The 15,286-nt window shown below is 31.5% G+C and overlaps 1 protein-coding gene across 2 annotated transcripts; it reads left to right on the top strand.

The window, feature by feature from the left end:
* Nucleotides 1-7,796: 7,796 nt before the first annotated feature.
* LOC100258644 (YTH domain-containing protein ECT1) lies at nt 7,797-12,710 on the top strand. 2 transcript variants are annotated; one of them, XM_010646778.3, is made up of 9 exons: nt 7,797-8,244; nt 8,454-8,503; nt 8,623-8,782; nt 8,873-8,934; nt 9,837-10,286; nt 10,372-10,926; nt 11,020-11,232; nt 11,332-11,487; nt 11,898-12,710. In XM_010646778.3, exons 1-9 carry the CDS (start codon nt 8,214-8,216, stop codon nt 11,991-11,993), a joined length of 1,773 nt encoding a protein of 590 aa, XP_010645080.1. In that variant the 5' UTR covers nt 7,797-8,213; the 3' UTR covers nt 11,994-12,710. The 2 variants fall into 2 exon arrangements, with proteins under 2 accessions (XP_010645080.1, XP_002268572.1); XM_002268536.5 differs by having other exon boundaries at nt 7,803-8,244; nt 11,895-12,710.
* The last annotated feature ends 2,576 nt before the right edge of the window (nt 12,711-15,286 follow it).

Genomic DNA, 15,286 nt, shown 5'->3' with positions numbered 1-15,286 from the left:
TGTCGATGGAGTCAATCATGTGCATGAGTATGTTGTGTCCCTTTGCAATTAGAGATGTCACTCCTCCCTTTGAACAACTATAACTTTTCTTTCTAAATTGTTTTGGCATATTGTGCAAAACATATGAATTGTTTATCTTTGATGTGTAATGCCCCAAACCCAATTAGGGGTAAAATCATAATTTAGAAATTATTAATTAATTAAAGTAATTTAATAAGGATAAAAAAGTCTTTTCGTATTTAAAACCACTAGATATAAATTAGATTTTGCCTACATTTTCTATTCAGAAAACCCTTTTACACAAAAATTAGAAAAATCAAAGAGCATAGGGTTGAAGATTTAGAGGTTGAGGGTTTGAAGATTAATTTTTCAGGTAAGATTTTTAATCCTTAAATTAATATTTTATACTTGTTAATTAGTTTTGAACACTTTAGATATTCTTTGGAATATCTCAATTTTGATTACAATTTATTTAATTAATGTATAGGTCAAAAATATTAAAAAAATTATGAACACAGTTTGATTTATTAATGGAGATCGACAGATTTTGATTATTCAAATGAATAGATCTAGAAAAATAATAATAAATAAATAAAATAAGAGTAGCGTGATTTTTTGGAATGGTGAAGAGAAAAAACTAATAATAATAATGTAGATGTGTGTTGTGTAGCAGATGGTTTAAAAGAAAAACAAAACAAAACAAGAATGCGTGTAGACGTCTAGGAAGGAAGTAACAAAAGAAAAAGAAAAAAAAAGTGTTATTATAATAATAATAATAATGGGTTTAGTTGGTAGCCTGGAGTAATAGTGTTGGGTATATATATATATATATATATATATATTATATAATGGGGTGTGGGAGTGGAATTGTGGTTAAGTGACACTTGGATTATGGGAACAACAACAATAATAATAATAATAATAATAGTTTCTTGTATATGTTTTAATTTAATTTAAGTATATAAAGAAATAAATAGTGAAGGTAAGATTAGGAAAGAAAATGAATTTTACAATAATCTAAAAACTCAGTAAATTAATTTATTATTGTTTAGTAAGTTGAAAATAATATTGAGTAGTAATAATATTAGCATGAGAAATTAATTAAGATCACTACTAAATAAAATATTTTTAAGATTGTCAAATTTTTACCTTTAGATAATTGTATATGATATTATGTTAGCTGTGGACTAAATTCATTAAGCTATATACTTCAAGTTTTTGAGTGCTTCTTCAAGGTAAGGGAATTAATGCAGAATTTTATAAAAGAAAATAATTTCCTTTTTATATTTTATTTTGAAATGTGTAAAAATATTATTTTTATCTTTTTGCATGGATCAAATATGTGTTTTGTATGGAAAGTATATTTGAGAATTTTCTTTGTTTATGAAAAATGAAAAATTTTGGAAATATGATATTTTGTGTTGCAAGTTTGAATTAATGAAATAAAGTGTTTGACTCTGGTTTCTATGGCCCTAATCAACGGGTTATAATTGTTGACATATTCGACCCTAATCAACGAGTTATAATAGTTGATATTATATAACTCTAGTCAATGGGTTATAATTGTTGACATTTGGTTTTGTTCACCTTAAATGGAACAAATTTGAAACTAGTTACTCAATTGTAAATTCCCACCTAATTGGGCATCATTTGTCATACGATAACCAGAGTAAAGATATTTTGAATGTATTTGATTCGGTTTTGATGAGAAACTGTTTTGAAATGGATATGAGAAAATTTTGTTGAAAAGTTTGAATGTATTAGTATTTTGAACTTAAAAGAATTTATGAAAATACTTATACGTTATATCTTCTATTTGCAAGCATGATTGAAAATGTTTTATCCATGAAACTATATTAATGTTCCTTATTGGGCTTTGAACTCATCCCCATTTGTTGATAATATTTTAGGTAAGCTTAGTTCGGGCGAGGAGTGACCGTTAGGAGAGAAATTTGGCTTTATTAGGACATTTGTTTAAACTCTTTTTATTTTGGACATTGTTTAGATGTTAAAACTTAATAACACTTTGGTTGATGTATTAGTTTTTTTTTTTTAAAGTTGATACTTGGAGATTTTAGAATTTTTTTCATACTACTCTGAATAGGAATTTGGTAATTGGTAAATTTTCAGTTACAATACAAATGTTTGTGTTGTTTCCACTTTGAACCTTTGGGCTTGAGGTGTGAAATGACCATCATGCCCTTGGAGTGGGTTTTGGGGCATGACTGAGTGGTATCAGAGCACTAGGTTATGATCTTTTTGGGAACTTGTTTTAGTTTACTTTGGGAATAGATGAGTGACACATTAGTTTTAGTTTCAATTTCATCTTCAATAAATTCCTATTCTTCCTTATGAATGTAATTTGTCTAATTGGTTTTCTAGTGACTAATTTAGTTATACCTGATGCTTCATAGGACAACATGTCACCAAGAAGACCAACATCTTCCCAAAACAATTAGGTTAATAATGATGTACCTCGTCCGCTTGAGGGTTTGCCTCCCATGAATGTAGAATGACTTTATAGGTATCTTGAGACTTTAGCTGGTTTGGTTGAGTGTCAGGCTAGACCTATTGAGACTCAAGCTCTTGGACAACCCTCATCTTCTAAGGGTAGCTCATTTGATGACTTTAAGAAGTTAGGTCTTCCTTACTTTTCTAATACTTCAGACCCAACAGAAGCAGAAGTTTGGATTCTTAAGATAGAAAAATTCTTTGATGTTATAGATTGCTTTGAGGAGTAAAAGATCTCCTATGCAACATTTATGTTAGATAAAGAAGTAGATCATTGGTGACATATGACCAAAAGGCTTTTAGAGAATCAGAGACCTATAGTTTGGAGACTATTTAAGGAGTTATTTTACAAGAAGTACTTCCTCGATAGTGTTAGATGATAAAAAGTAGGAGAGTTTGTTCGTTTGGAATAGGGGGATATGACAGTGGCCCAATATGAGGCTAAATTTACAGAGTTGTCACGTTTTACTCCACAATTGATTGCTACAGAAGAAGAAAATGCATTAAAGTTGCAGGATGGATTGAAGCCCTATCTAAAAAACAAAATATTTACTTTGAAGCTTAGTGTCTATTTAGAGGTTCTAAATAGAGCCCTTATAGGGAAAAAAGATAATAAGGAGCTTCAACAGTACAGAAAACAACAAAGGAAGACGAGTAGGAGTGATGGTGCCCATGATAACCAAAAACCAAAAAGGTTTGTTTCAATTAAGAGTCAAATTAAAGGGGAAGTAGTGCAAAATTTAGATGTGACTTGTTCTATTTGTGGTAAGAAACATTGGGGTAAACCTTGCTAGAAAGAGTCTGGAGCTTGCTTTGGTTGTGGGAAGCATGGACATATGATTCGGGATTATCCAGAGAATAAGAAGTTTATAATTGGGAAGCTTAAGGAGGATATACAAAAACCTAGAGTCCAAGGGCGAATGTTTGCTATGACTCATCAAAATGCTCAAGCCACTTCTGATGTGGCGACAAGTACTATTCGAATTTACACTTTATTGCTAGAGCCTTGATTGACCTAAACTCAACACACTCTTTGTTTCAATATCTTTTGTTGGTTTGTTGGGTATGATTGTTGGTAGCCTAAACTTTGATTTGATTGTTACTATTCCTATGGGACATTCTATTGTGGATAATATAATGTTTGGAGGTTGTCTTATGATTACTAGTTATATGGAGATGTTAGTTGACTTAGTACTTCTTAACCTTGAGGATTTTGATGTGATTTTGGAGATGGATTGGTTAGTTTCCTTCTATGTCTCTATTAATTATTTTGGTAAAAGGGTGATTTCCATATTCCTGACCAATATAAGTTTAGTTTTAAGGGAAAACATGTGGTTAGATCATTGTCTATGATCTTGGCTTTAGAGGCTACTTCCTTGCTTAGGAAAGGTTGTTAAGGGTTTTATGCCTATTTGGTGCGAGATGGAAAAGATACTATGTTTTATTATTGTCTTGTTGATAAAAGTCTAGTGAAGTAATCTTAGTATTTAAGAAGTCACTTAGGAAGTAGATGAAGAGATTAGAGAAAAACATTTTCATTTATTTCAAGACTCATGTATATCAAGTTTAGAGGACTAAACTTCTGTTAAGGAGATGAGGATGTAATGCCCCAAACCCAATTTAGGGGTAAAATCGTAATTTATAAATTATTAATTAATTATAGTAATTTAATAAGGGTAAAAAGTTCTTTTTGTATTTAAAACCACTATATATAAATTAGATTTTTCCTACCTTCTCTATTCAGAAAACCCTTTTACACAAAAATCAGAAAGATCAGAGAGTATATGCCTGAAGATTTGGAGGTTAAGGGTTTGAAAATCAATTTTTCAAGTAAGATTTTTAATCCTTAAATTAATATTTTATATTCATTAATTAGTTTTGAACACTTTAGATATTCTTTGGAATATCTCAATTTTGATTAGAGTTTGTTTAATTAATTTATAAGTCAAAAAGATAAAAAAATTTGTGAATATAGTTTGATTTATTAATGGAGATCGAAAGATTTTGATTACTCAAATGAATAGATCTAGAAAAAAAATAATAAATAAATAAAATAAGAGTAGCATGATTTTTTGGAATGGTGAAGAGAAAAAAATAATAATAATGTGGATGTGTGTCGTGTAGCAAAGGGTTTAAAAGAAAAGAAAAAAAAAAAAAAGGATACGTGTGGACGTCTAGGAAGGAAAAAACAAAAGAAGAAGAAAAAAAAGGTGTTATTATTATAATAATAGTATTGCATGGTCTTTGAAAGTAATAGTATATATATATAATAGGGTGTGGGAGTGGAACTGTGGTTAATTGACAATTGGATTATAATAATAATAATAATAATAATAATAATAATAATTTCTTATATAGGTTTTAATTTAATTTAAGTATATAAAGAAATAAATGGTGAGGGTAAGATTAGGAAAGAAAATGAATTTTACAATAATCTAAAAACTCAGTAAATTAATTTATTATTGTTTAGTAAGTTGAAAATAATATTGGGTAGTAATAATATTAGCATTAGAAATTAATTAGGATCCCTAATACTAAATAAAATATTAAGATTGTCAAATTTTTACCTTTAGATAATTGTATATGATATTATGTTAGGTGATGAGTAAATTCGTCAGGCTAAATACTTCAAGTTTTTGAATGTTTCTTCAAGGTAAGGGAATTAATGCAAATTTTTATAAAAGAAAATAATTTCTTTTTTATATTGTATTTTGAAATGTGTAAAATTATTATTTTTATCTTTTCACATGGATCAAATATGTGTTTTATATGAAAAGTATATTTGAGAATTTTCTTTATTTATGAAAAATGAAAATTTTTGGAGATATGATATTTTGTTTTGTAAGTTTGAATTAATGAAATAAAGTGTTTGACTCTGGTTTCTATGACCCTAATCAACAGATTATAATTGTTGACATGTTCAGCCCCAATCAACGGGTTATAATACTTGATATTATATAGCCCTAGTCAACGGATTATAATTGTTGACATATTCGGCCCCAATCAATGGGTTATAATAGTTGATATTATATAACCCTAGTCAACGGATTATAATTGTTGACATATTTGGCCCTAATCAATGGGTTATAATAGTTGATATTATATAGTTTTAGTCAACGGGTTATAATTGTTGATATATAGTTTTATTCACCTTAAATGGAACAAATTTGAAACTAGTTACTCAATTGTGAAGTCTCACCTAATTGGACACCATTTGTTATACGATAACCAGAATAAAGATATTTTGAATGCATTCAATTTGGTTTTGATAAGAAATTGTTTTGAAATGGATATGAGAAAGTTTTGTTGAAAAGTTTGAATGTATTAATATTTTGAACTCAAAAGTTTTCATGAAAATAAGTATATGTTATATCTCCTATTTACAAGCATGATTGAAAATGTTTGATTCATGAAACTGTATTAATGTTCTTTATTGAGTTTTGAGTTCAACCTCATTTGTTGATAATCTTTTAGGTAACCTCAATTCGGGCAAGGAGTGACCGTTAGGAGGGAAATTTGACTTTATTAGGACATTTGATTAAACTCTCTTTATTTTGGATATTGTTTAGATGTTAAAACTTAATTTTGATTTAAATTATTTTGAGTTTGGAGTTATTTGGATAATAACACTTTGGTTGATTTATTACTTTTTTTTTTTTTTTTTTTTTTTAAGTCAATACTTGAAGATTTTAAAATTTTGTCATATTACTTTGAATATGAATTTGATAATTGATAAATTTTTAGTTACAATACGAATATTTGTATCATTTCTATTTTGAGTCTTTGGGCTTAAGGTGTGAAATAAGTGTCTTGCCCTTGAAGTGGGTTTTGGGACGTGACATGATGTGACAAGAAAGAGCAGCATTAATAATCCAAAGATCATGTTCTTGGAATTAAACAATGCCTCAACCTTGACATGCGAGGAGGAAAGATTGGCACCATCATAAATCCCAAGCCCAGCGTCCAGAGGCTGAGGCTAATAGGAACCCATTTTTAATGAACAGCCTCTTCACCAGTCTGATGATGGGCATGCATGGTACTGTAATGGGGTGTAGCAGTCTCAATCGAAGGTCAAGGGTTTCGCACATCAAACCTGAGAGTCAAAATATGAATGTATTAAAAAAAAAAACAATGGCTGGTTGGGTTGAGTGTGGAGAGAAGTAATATATATATATATATATATATATATTGTACTAGCTAGCTAGTTGAATGGCATAGTAAGGTTAAACGTGGAAGCTTCAATCTCGTAATAAATTTGTGTTGAATGAATGGCTGGGAATTGGAAGACTTACTCCTTAAGCAAGCATGCCGTCTTGCTGTGCTTTTTGTCCTCTCTCGTCCTTCCCCCTCCTAACTCTGCTTTTGACTTCAATTCAACTCGGTGATTAATAAAATCTCCATATAGAACGGGATGAAATATTTGTGCATGGAATTGACGGGACAAAAATCCAAAGGGAAGCGTTGCATGGGACCTCAACCTCCAATCCCATCCGAAAACATCCAATTTTGATTTATGAAAAGACTAACGAAATCACAACCCCTACAATTCTATTCTAAGAATAAAAAAGGGCATAAAATCTTCTTGTCAAGTCAAAGAAGCAAAAAACGACTATAAATAACAGGGCAAGAAGAAAGGAAAGGGGGCAAGTCATCTTTCCATGCTACATCCCCCTCTGTGTTTGCCAATTAAACTAAGGTTATATACAATGATGAAGCGGCTTAGGAGTGAGGAAAAAATGTGAAAGCTAAATAGGAAGGGCTAGAAAGATAGTAAATTAACTTTCATTTATGTGATATCATGCCCTAAGTTTCTCCATTAAAATGTCTCATCTCAAATCAATTACATGTGTAACTCTTAGTCGTCTAGCATAGATCGGACTAAACAATTTTTTTTGGTCCCTTGTTAAACACGATTGCTTCTTGAATTGAATTGCTCTCAATAAGTCTTTACCATATTGTTGGGGCTCAATTTAGCTTAGTCCCACCCAAAAATAAAAATAATGTGCTTTGTTATTACTAAGCTAAAGTCTATAAAATGAGTTGAAGTATAGGGCAATGATTGAGAAAAGGCATCGATTGGGGCATCATGTTGGTAATATCACATAATATAGAAGGGCAAATTGGTAATTCAGTTGGAGTGGGTGGGCTGCACGCGCATCGGACACATAATCAACACCGTGTGTCAAATGAAATTGAATAGAGAGGATACGGGATGATGATGTTGACGTATATAATTTTAATAATAAAAAAAGAAAGAAGATTCCACAGAGAGGCAGTCTCGGGGTCATCGGACGGATGGGAAAGCAGGGATGCGCAACCGGACACACTATATGACGTGGAAGCCTCACCACCCCTTTCATACTTTTTGTTTTGTTTTTGGGTTTTTTTTCCTTCTTTATTGTTTTGAAACCCAATTCCTAATTTGCTACTCTTCTTTCTATCTTCATCAGCTCTAACAGCGCTCCCATGTCACGGACTTAGGTGTTTCCAAACAGAAGCTTCAACCATTTTCACAGCTATATTTGTTATTTTTAAGGCTTTAACTTAGACAAATAGGTTTTTTTGGTTTCCAACAAGAATTCAGGAGTCGGGATAGGATTTGGGTGGCGTTTTTCCCCCTAAATTTCTGGGTGTAATAGTAACTGTAACAACCGGAGGGATTCTATTGCGGGGATTTGTGGTGTCATCTTATTAACAACAATATGGCCTCTCAATTCCATCCTCACAACCATGGTATCATATCCTGTCCTCGTCCTCCCCCCTCTTCTGTTTCCTTTTCTTTCTTTTTCTTTTCTTTTTTTTTTTTCTTTTTGTAGGAAAATAAAAATATTTATTTTTTCCATTGAATGTTGTGGGTGATGTATTGATTGTGGTTTTGATTATTGTGATTATAAAAAATTATGGTTGATGGTGTTGACTTGTTTGGATTCATGCATCATCAGCTCTCGAAGAAATGATTAGGAACCTCAAGGTTGATCCTTGTAGTCAACTGGTAATTGCTTTGCTTCCACCTGTTTGTTTCCTTGGAAAATTTTGAATTTGTCCTTTTTGGTTTCAAATCTATTTAAGTTGGAAGAAAAATGAAAGTGGGTATGTGATGTGGGTGGCCAGGGTGGTCCTCCAAAGGAAGGAAGCCCATCTGATGCAACATCATCTGGAGAAGCAACGGGAAGTGTTAAAGAAAGTGAAGTGGATCAAGAGTCCTTGACAACAGAACCACCACCAGTCATGCCTCCTCACACACCATCATATTATGGATACTACTATCCAGGTATGTTGATGCAACCCTTATCAACAAATTTCAATTTTACTATTTTCTGGGTTTTTGTTTATTTATTATGTTTTCTGGGCATTTTAACAGGTTTTGATGGTTCCTTTGCTGAATTGGATGACCAAGGACTGCCTTTGGAGATTCAGTATCCTGTAAGTTTTTCGATCACTTTACTGACTAGACTGTACTAGTTGACAATCAATCGATTATTGACTTGTTCCTTTATGGGTTTGGCCTGAGTGGATTTTGGTTGTTTCATCTAGGTTAGGGTTTCTTGCTTTTAGTTTTATTCTCCTTCTGATTTCTGGGCAAGTTTAGAGAAAATGGAAAATGAAAAAGAATTCAGAAACCCCAAGTGGGTACCCTCGTCTTAATTGGTTTACTATTTCATCTTTCTTGTTTTCCTAGAACAAAAAAAATGGACTCTTGGATTCTGTTTCAATGGAAATGGTTTCCCTCCAGGAAATTAAATTCGATATGCCCAATGATGATGGGCATTTTTGCTAAGGTGCCTGAAACATGAACTCTTCCATTGTTTTAAATGGGAACCTGCTGGCATAGAAATAAAAATGCCTTTGACATTAACATCTATTATGTGCTGTCTCTGTTTCCCTTAACCACAATTCTGATGGAAAGACTCTAGTGTCGGTGGCCGGGTTGTGTTATTTTTTATTTTTTTTTTGTTTTATTATGCCTTAGACATTAACATTGCTAATGCAATTGTTTTCTTTACCTATTCAAACACAACATGCTTGATAACAGCACCTTAGGAACTTGCTTTACTAGCATTCTTGGTGGTAGGATTATTCATATCACCTTAGGTGTATCTGTTGTGAGACTTTATTCATGCATGTGTTTGCAGTCTGTCTGATGCAGGCCGTATGGCTAGACATAGCATTTGAATGAATATTGGAATGAAAAATATTTGGATGATGACTAACGGATTGGTTTTTTTATTTTTGTCAGTTGGAAATATGACTGTGAGGAACTAACTCACTTCATTGCATGTTTATATCTTGTAATCACATTTAATAATAAATTGATTTTTGTTTAGGTCATGCAAGCAGATAATGGATCTCTCCTTTACTTCACACCAGGATTCCAACCTGGTTACAGCCTCTACAGCCCCGTTGTACCTGTAGCCACGATTGGTGTTGATGGACAGTATGCTGGTCAACACCCATATCCGCCAAGCACTGTGTTTGCACCAGCTATTGCTTCCCCTGGATATATTCCAACCCCTCTCCCCTATGGGTCAGAGTTGTTGCCATCATCTTACTTGTGGGATCCATCTTTTCTAGTTGGAGATGGAGCATATGGAAGTGGTTATATTGGAGTTCCAGATATTGCAGACTCCAAACAAAATTTATCCTCCCCCAGTCATCCTCGTAATCCTCCCTCAAAATCCTTTTCACTTTCTGAGTTCAACAGTCCATTAGAAGTTAAAGGCAGCTCACCATCATCGGTTCATGGCATGCGCAGTCAATTCAAATCAGCAAACAAGGTAAATATAGGTTTTTGCCTTTGCCAACATTATGCCCTCTCCTCCTCAGGTAGCATTTTTCATTACATTATGTGGCAATTTGCAGGCCTCCCAATATGGTTCACCTTTCCAACCAGATGATGCTCTGGGCAAGGATTACTTTCCGATTGCAAAACTTCAATCCTATAACCAGGGAAAGGGTGGATTACTCTATCCCAACAGCCCTGTTAATCTAAAAGCAAATAGTAGGGGTTGGGTTAGCACAGAAAAGCTGAAAATGAGAAGCAAGGCTAATGCTATTAGTGATTTTGGGGTGCTTGAGCAGAACCATGGTCCCAGAACAGCCAGTGCCAAGGGCGCTTTGGTGTCTGGAGGTAATGATGCTGGATCTCTTTCTGCTGATGGGAATGGAAAGAATAACTGCATAGCCTCGTTGATCAGGAGGGATCAATATAACCTTCCTGACTTTCCGACTAAATATGATCACGCGTTCTTCTTTGTCATCAAATCTTATAGTGAAGATGATATTCATAAAAGCATCAAGTATAATGTGTGGGCTAGTACTCCGAATGGCAATAAGAGGTTGGATGGTGCATATCAGGAAGCAAAGGAAAGGATGGGAGACAGAGGCAGCAAGTGTCCCGTGTTTCTTTTCTTTTCGGTAAGTTTAGAATTTGATGTTTCTGGCTGGAAAATTATTTTCCCTTTCATCCAATAAATTTTAATTCATTTGTCCATGTATTGCCATGTTTAGGTTAATGCAAGTGGGCAGTTCTGTGGAGTAGCTGAGATGATTGGCCGAGTTGATTTTAATAAGAACATGGACTTCTGGCAACAGGATAAGTGGAATGGATTTTTCCCTGTCAAGTGGCACATCATAAAAGATGTTCCAAACCCACAGTTGCGGCATATAATACTTGAGAACAACGACAACAAGCCTGTGACCAATAGCAGAGACACACAGGAGGTGCGCACAACAAACTGTTCTCTATCTCATAGAATTTGTTTTCTTCAATTTCTTGTGCTTCCTTCCAACTAATCTTGTTTTGTTGTCATCCTTTTTCAGGTGAGATTTCCTCAGGGGATCGAAATCTTGAACATTTTTAAGAACTATGTGTCAAAGACATCTATATTGGACGACTTCGATTTTTATGAAAGCCGCCAAAAGGTGATGCAAGACAAGAAAATCAAGCCATCTATGCCACATTTTGATCATCTACAGGTTTGTCTTTTATGTGCTATTCTTTGCTTTCTCCTATATCTGAAATTATTTCAGTGAGCACATTTAACTTTGGGATTTGGGATTGAGTGGGCATAATATGTATGGGGCCATCAAATGTGTTGTCATCATGCACAACCATGAAAACATTTTTCTCTATAATGGGAAAGGTTGTTTATCTTAAGATTCTAAAATGGATTCCCTGCGATTAGAAGATAATTAAGAATAAAGGAGGATTCTTTCTACAAGTAGGGATAGTGGACACTATCATGCCATTTTATTTTATTTTTTAAAAAAAACTTTATTCTGTGCCTTAGAATTGGGGCAACAACAGTAGAGGTGTTTTTTAAATTCACTATCGGGTATCTTGATCTGTTTATATGCTTCTTTGTTTGTTTTCTTTTGGGCAGCAGAAAGCAGAAGACGTGATCACTGGTTTTCAGGCGGTGGATCTGTCTGCTGTGGAGAAGATTGAAGAACCTCAGGTGGGAGACAAAGCAAACGAATGAAAGAAATTAATCCGACTGATGGATTTACTGAAGCTACTGCAGCAGCAACATGAGAAGAAGTTGAAAGTTGGGGAGACGGCTGAATTGCTTCTGACTCTGATGCCACTTTGAGTGGAATAAGAGTGAAAACATTCAAAAAGAGAAAAAAAAAAAAAAACAGAAAAGTGAGAAGATATTTAGTGGGGTTTATGAAGGAAGAAGATGACTAATCATTTGGCTGGAGAAATGGTGGCTAGGCATGTCAAGGCTAGTTGTTTGTATACCATAAAATAAAAAAATGGAAAAAAAAAAAAAAAAAAAAAAGAAAGAAGAAAAAGAATCATGGATGCCTCCACTAAATGTGATGGTAAGCAGGAGTAACCCAATCCAAGTATGTGCTCATTTCATAGTGTGTATCCATCTCGATCCTTTTGCTTTTCTTTTAGTTCTCACATTCACATAACCTGATTTGATATGAAGAAATGTGGTTGTAAAGGGGTGGGGGGTGGGTGGCTTTGTCTTTGTATATCTCCATGTCATAGGAGCGTGTGTGTGTTCCAGGCTGCAGGAGGGAAGGTGATAAGTTTCTTTAAAGCTGGGGGTCCCTTCTCTTTTGTCCACTTGTTTTTAGGTGGAAGGACAATAAAGGCTGAAATGGGATATAAAAAATATACAAGAAAGAAACAGAATCTCTAAGCTTTTCATTCATTAATAATTTTTGTGATGGCTACCTTAAAAGTATTGGTGTACTAACTGTATCATATTGTAAACACTAAAATGTTTGTATGCTTCGACTTGAAAAAGTAAATGGTGGAAGCATGTGCATGTGCATGTGCATGTGTGGTGTTGGGTGGTCTCTTCTTCTTGGAGGTGAAGAAAAGAAAATGATTCACATGCCAATAAAATTTAGAAAAAGGAATCCAGAAGCAAACAAAGGGAATCAATCCATCTCTTCAACTTTATTTCTACTTCCTCCTCCTTTCCATTTCATTGCCCAATTTCCATATAAATACCTTGATGGTCTTAAAATCTAAATTTAACTTAAGTCCAAATATGCTTAATAGGATTAAGTATTTTTAATTTATTTCTTCATTTCTGAAGTCTTTAAACTTTGCATCTTTAAGACTTAAGTTAATTCACAACAAATGGTGAATTTGAGATTGAAAGAAGAGCCATTCATCATCATATCTCCAAATGATAAATCTCTCTCGGATATGTATGTATGTATGTATGTATGTTTACCAATATTATTTTCCAATGATTTAGGGTTGTTTGACCATGTTTTCTATGCTACATCTTAAAAATTGTTTTTAAATTGGAGAATAAAAATTTTGTAAAAATAAGGACGTTTGACAAGTTTTTAAAAATAATTTTTCTATTTAGATTTTAGAAAAACATTGTAATTTTAATTAAACATAATTCAAATCTTATTAAAAATGAAATTAGTTTTATAATTTAGTAAAACATGAATAATAATATTATAATAAAATCATAAATTATATTTTTATAAAAAAATATTATTTTAGCATATGCTAAAAAATTATGGATATTAAAATCTTTATAAAAACATAATTAATGCCTTTATTAAAAATGAATAACAATAATGATTTAAAAATAATAATTATTTATAATATTTTATTTAAAGTGAGTGAAAAATAAATTTTAAATTTTATAAACATAGAATGAGTTAAATTTTTCATTATATGTGCATATTTAGTACTCAATTACGAATATCCTACAAAAACCAGAATATTTTTTATGGAAAAATAAGGAGCTTAAAGAGAACTGATGAATTTTATATGTTGCTGAATAATCTGAACAACTATAAATAAATAAATGCAATTCTAATAACATACTGTAAACCCATCAAACAACTTAGATACAGCCAAGAATTTTCTCCAGGTGGACACCAAAGGGCTCTGAAAACCTTGAGCCAGCACCCATTCAAACCTTTTATGGCTCAACCAACCAGAAAAAAATGCTACCTTCCTCAATTTTTCTGACTTGATAAGCACAAATCTATCGCAAAACTAGCATCGAATTGCTGAATCTCTGTACCATAACTCCAAGTTATGCTATTAATTGGATCGATTTTTTCATTTTAAATTATACTTAAAATTAAAAGATTCATTAAAAAATTTAAATTAATAATTATATCTTACTTAATTTAGAATATATTTACCTAATATAAAAATTAAAAAATATAACTGTATATATAAGAAAGACAACAAAACCATGATTTAAAATATATCTTATTATTATTATTTTTATAATGATTATATATTTTTTTAATAAATTCAATAAAAAGTGTTACCCAATTTGACATTCATTTCTTTAGTGAGAAGATTTATAAATATATATATATATATATATATATATATATATATATATATATAGTTATGTAAAAAAAAAAATTCATTATGAACTATTTTTTTTTTCATAAATTTTTTGTATTACTGAGTTTACTATTTGATTTTCAAATTATTTTTAAAAATTATTAGACTCATTAATGAATCCAACATATTAACTCTTGTTTAATTTGATTGAATTATATTTGCATAGTGAAAAAAAAAATTGAAATCTATGTAGAGGAAGTTCTCCTAAAATAATTTTTGTCCATAAATTTCTAATATTAATTGGATATTAATGAATTCAATGCATTAAGAGTGAAAAAAAAAAAAAATCTATGGTTTTATGTATAAGAGAAACATTAAAGTTATTTTAAACCAATTTTTGTTCATAAATTTCTAGTATTAATTAGATCATTATTCAAGTTTCAAATTAATTTTAGAAATTACTAAACTTATTAATGAATCCAACACGCCCAATTTATTTGCTTATTGAAAAAAAAATATATGATTTTATGTTGAAAAAAGAAAAGAAAAAACAATAGTCATTCTAGAGCAATTTTTGTTCATAAATTTATAGTATTAATTGAATCACTATTTGAGTTTCAAATTATTTTTAAAAATTATTAGATTCATCAATAAATCCAATACATTAATCTTATTGATTCAAAGTTTATTTACCTGATAAAAAAATTTGTAAAAATATGATTATATACCAAGAAGAAACTAGTTTATTGAGTTCTAAACTAGTGTTATTGGGTTTGTAACCTTCTATTATTATTGCGTTCCAAAATTTTCTAATTCTAACTAAATAGGTTTTAAAGTTTTAAATTATTTTTAAAAATTAATAAATTTTACATATAAAATATGATTTGATTTAAAATTTATTCAATGAATGAAAAAAATTTATTAAGTTAAAGAAAATTCATAAAAATACATGGAGTTTAAAGGAATATCATGGTATTG

The sequence above is a fragment of the Vitis vinifera genome, chromosome 19, assembly GCF_030704535.1.
Source record: "Vitis vinifera cultivar Pinot Noir 40024 chromosome 19, ASM3070453v1".
NCBI classification, from domain to species: domain Eukaryota; kingdom Viridiplantae; phylum Streptophyta; class Magnoliopsida; order Vitales; family Vitaceae; genus Vitis; species Vitis vinifera.
Note: the sequence above shows the minus strand (reverse complement) of the source record. Positions and strands in the feature narration are given on the sequence as shown.

Excerpts from the sequence above, each read along its gene's own strand:
- LOC100258644 (XM_002268536.5), top strand. The coding sequence starts at position 8,214 with ATGGCCTCTCAATTCCATCCTCACAACCATG. Across the intron at positions 8,935-9,836 it reads CTTTGGAGATTCAGTATCCT|GTCATGCAAGCAGATAATGG; the intron begins GTAAGTTTTTCG and ends ATTTTTGTTTAG. Across the intron at positions 11,233-11,331 it reads ATAGCAGAGACACACAGGAG|GTGAGATTTCCTCAGGGGAT; the intron begins GTGCGCACAACA and ends ATCCTTTTTCAG.